The sequence below is a fragment of the Belonocnema kinseyi genome, chromosome 2, assembly GCF_010883055.1.
Source record: "Belonocnema kinseyi isolate 2016_QV_RU_SX_M_011 chromosome 2, B_treatae_v1, whole genome shotgun sequence".
In the NCBI taxonomy this organism is placed as follows: Eukaryota; Metazoa; Arthropoda; class Insecta; order Hymenoptera; family Cynipidae; genus Belonocnema; species Belonocnema kinseyi.
Window position 1 is genome coordinate 39,275,738 of NC_046658.1, and position 3,497 is coordinate 39,279,234.

The following is a 3,497-nucleotide window of genomic DNA, read 5'->3' on the forward strand; positions in this document are numbered from 1 at the left end:
AAGACTTTTTTTGGAAAGGTATCCATAAATTGCCTGAGAGGTGGACAAAATGTGTAGCCAGCGAGGGCGCATACTTCGAATAAAATATTTGTTATCATTCTCCTGAAATAAATGTGTTTTTTTCTTGAAAAAATACCGGTTTCATATGTATACACCTGGTAGTCTCAAATGGGCCAGGCTATTTCGCTAGAGAAAACTCGAGATTTCTATCGGTAGCGCACATACAAAGTCCCGAAATTTTTTTTTTTTTATGTTTTGATCAACTTTTGGGCGTTTCAGACCACTGTGCGCCACATCGAGTTTCAAATTTATGATAATAAATAAGCACTAAGAAAGGTGGGTTTGGCCCTAGATTTTTATAATTATGAGAAAAGCACAACAAAATTATTTAAAAAAATAATTTTTTTCATAATTATAAAAATCTAGGACCAGACCCACCTTTCCTAGTGCTTATTTATTATCCCAAATTTTCAACTCGATATGGCGCTTTGTCTGAAAATAAACTCGGAAATAAAAAAAAAAAGTTTCAGTAAGGTAGGAATCTGGTCACGTGACACACTCATCATATATGGTCCTAAGAAATTATACCTTTTTAACTATACTTAATTAACTCGAATATTCATGATATGTAAACGCATATAAATACTGCGATCTAAAAAGAGGTATTTTTTTATCAATTCTCATTCAAGCATTCTGAATGCAAAGCATAAATATCCGAGCGCGAAGCGTGAGGTAACCCATTGTAGAGCACGATATTCAACAGGCGTGCGCCATGAGAAGTGTATTAATTTATTATTTATTAATTTATCAAATTTTGAACAAAAATTATTAAATTTTAAACGTTCTGCATTAAAACAGCGTTAACTATAATTATTAAAGCTTTAATTCTAAAGCATATAATTTTGAGAAAATAAAGTTAGAAATAAAATAATTTTACATATTTTAATACAAAAATATTGAATTTTGTATTCTTCCGTAATCTAAAAAGTCACTCACTGAGAGGCTTCAAAATATATGAAAAATGATACATTTGCAAATTATGAACGTTCCGAATAAATGAATTAGTTTTTAAAATTCAACAATTGAAAATTGGGAAAGCTTTAAACTGTAATATTTCCCAGTGAAAATGTAACTATTTTATAGAATTTCAAAACGAACTTTTTCAATCTATCAAGTGGCATTAGTTTTTCTACTCAAACTAAATAAGAATTGAACCAATCTCCCGTCAGAAAATAGAGTCGCTGTCACTTTGTCGTCCATTGACCATCCTGATTTTTTTTTAATATCCATGTTATGCAATGATCCAGGATTGTTTCTTTATGAAATTAGAGGGATAAAATTATTACGAATATACGAAAGATATCTTAATGTTATAGGTACCCCCTGGTAGAGCATCTTACACTCTAATTCCAAGAACTGTAGGAAGTATTTTGATAATAGTGAATGGAAAAGCAGAAATTACCTCTTCGCCGCCAAAAATTCTCAACCGTGGATCAGTTCTCTTTATTCCGGCCAAGGAACGTATAAACATAAAAGTTCTTTGTGGTTGCCATCCCATGCTGATGTTTCAAGCCTTCGTCAACGTATAAAAGCATTTGCATCCAAATTTTATCTTGTGATGTTCTCCATTTCATGGAAAATCTTTGTTTTGTTATTAAATCGACCTCTGAAAGACCAAGCTTATCTTAATGTTTGAGGGCCAATCAGATAGTAAACTAAGTAATGGTATCGTATCTTTCGTCAAAACAGTATAGAAATATTCGATATAATTTATTGTACTTTATTGTACAGTTGAAGTTCGACTATTTGAATGATATATGTTGTACTCTATTTTGAATTTCCTAAAACAAGGTTTAAATTTCACTCGTAAATGACCGAATAGTAGTAATACCATTCCAAGAATTCCTCAGGATGGAAAAATTATTATTTTATATTAAATCTATATATGCTGGACATAAGAAAATAAACATTTATTTAGAAGAATAAATATTTCCTCTTTTATTATTTTTCTTCTTAATTGTTTATAGAAATGTTTTGTACATAGCGAAAGATTAATTAGCTAGTCATAAAAATAATAATCTTAACAATATCTTTTAATTGACTAATCGTCGGAGTCATTGTCTTTTGCTTCATTGCTCTCCGCTGGTTTCTCTTCATCTTTGTAATGCCTGTATTCGGGTTTCAATTCCCACATATTCCTATGTGGGTTTTTCAAATTGTAATTGCACACTTCGTTTAATATCTCTTTTAGATATACCTAAAAAATATGAATTTATTAATATCAAGTAATAAAGAGTCACCTATAAATACCATAACGAATTGCAAATTTTACTTCTTTTTTTTTTTCGTAGGGATTGTCGGGTCAGGAGTGAATCAGTAAATATCCAATGTAATGTCAAGTGACTATATTAATTTGAATGAGTTGACGCCCTGCAATGTGGTACTACTGCGACTACATCAAGTGAGTAAAACCACTTGACATTAAATTGAATACTTATTGATCCACCCTCATCTTATAGACCCTTAAAGAGACCAAATTCAAGGTACACATTTTGTCAAAAAATTTACTAATAATATTCATTAAGATTGTTGGGAAAAATAGTTAATAAGAAGGATTTTAGGACACGTGTATTTTTGTTTTTAAATATTTAATTTATTTATAGTAAAATTGACGCAATTGACACGAGATTCTCGTGCATAATATACGAGAAAACTCTGATGGCCAAAGTGAGTAACGAGATATTTCTCGAAGAATGTGAAGCAGTAGAGACGCTAGTAGGCACATGGGCAAGAAATCGGTTAAGATGTTTTAGGCATGTTGAGAGAATGGTAAATAAACGACCAATGAAACTAGTGTAAAAAGGTAAAGTAAATAGCAGCGTGCCCAGAGACATACAGCGGAAAGAATGGTTAGAATGTATGAATAAGACCCTAGTTAGAAGAGACATAAGAAGCCACAGAAACACGAGAGTCTGCATGAAAAATGACAGAAAAGTATGGCGGCAAATAGTTAATAAAAAGAGTGTCAGTAGAGTGCATGGCGCCTGAAACAAAAGACCTTGGTTACTAATGGTCCCAAGTGGGGAAACTCACAAGACCACTTTGTGAGTGTCTTCACTTCGGGTGATTGCTAGAGAGATTGATCAGCAACTTGGGTCAGAGCAATGTTGCGGAACGAACGTGTCATTTAAATAACACGAGAATTCTGGATCAATCTAAAAATTCTATATCCCTTCCTCACATTCCTCCTTTCTCCACCGAGTGAGTCACGCCTGCCCCGAAAGGGAAATGACTTAATGGTTTAATAATAATAAAAAATCACATCTTTACTACGATAAAAAACTTACTATTGGTTGTCGAGTAATTTTTACAAGATCTCTAATGTTATAGTACTGATGTTTCTCAAAGGCAGCGAAAAGCATGTCTAAAACAGCTTCCTTGTCATCACGCATCTTCTTTCCTTCTGCTTTTTTCTTCTCAGCATATTCAATCTGGAA

The 3,497-nt window shown here is 32.4% G+C and overlaps 2 protein-coding genes across 5 annotated transcripts in view; one reads left to right on the top strand and one right to left on the bottom strand.

Moving 5' to 3' along the window:
- Positions 1-1,970, top strand: part of LOC117167056 (mannose-6-phosphate isomerase) — a 47,558-nt gene extending 45,588 nt beyond the window's left edge. For 3 of the 4 annotated variants that reach the window (XM_033351637.1, XM_033351638.1, XM_033351636.1), the window contains one exon: positions 1,377-1,970. In XM_033351637.1, coding sequence (XP_033207528.1) covers positions 1,377-1,589 — 213 coding nt within the window. In that variant the 3' untranslated portion in view covers positions 1,590-1,970. The remainder of the gene's footprint in view (positions 1-1,376) is intronic. The other variant, XR_004466350.1, reaches the window with a different exon arrangement.
- A 26-nt stretch (positions 1,971-1,996) lies between these two features.
- The window catches only part of LOC117167057 (general transcription factor IIF subunit 2), a 41,864-nt gene continuing 40,363 nt past the window's right edge, over positions 1,997-3,497 (bottom strand). The window contains exons 5-6 of the mRNA XM_033351639.1: positions 3,348-3,491; positions 1,997-2,257 (exon numbers count right to left, since the gene is read on the bottom strand). Of these exons, the coding sequence (XP_033207530.1) occupies positions 2,102-2,257; positions 3,348-3,491 (300 nt within the window). The 3' untranslated portion in view covers positions 1,997-2,101. The remainder of the gene's footprint in view (positions 2,258-3,347; positions 3,492-3,497) is intronic.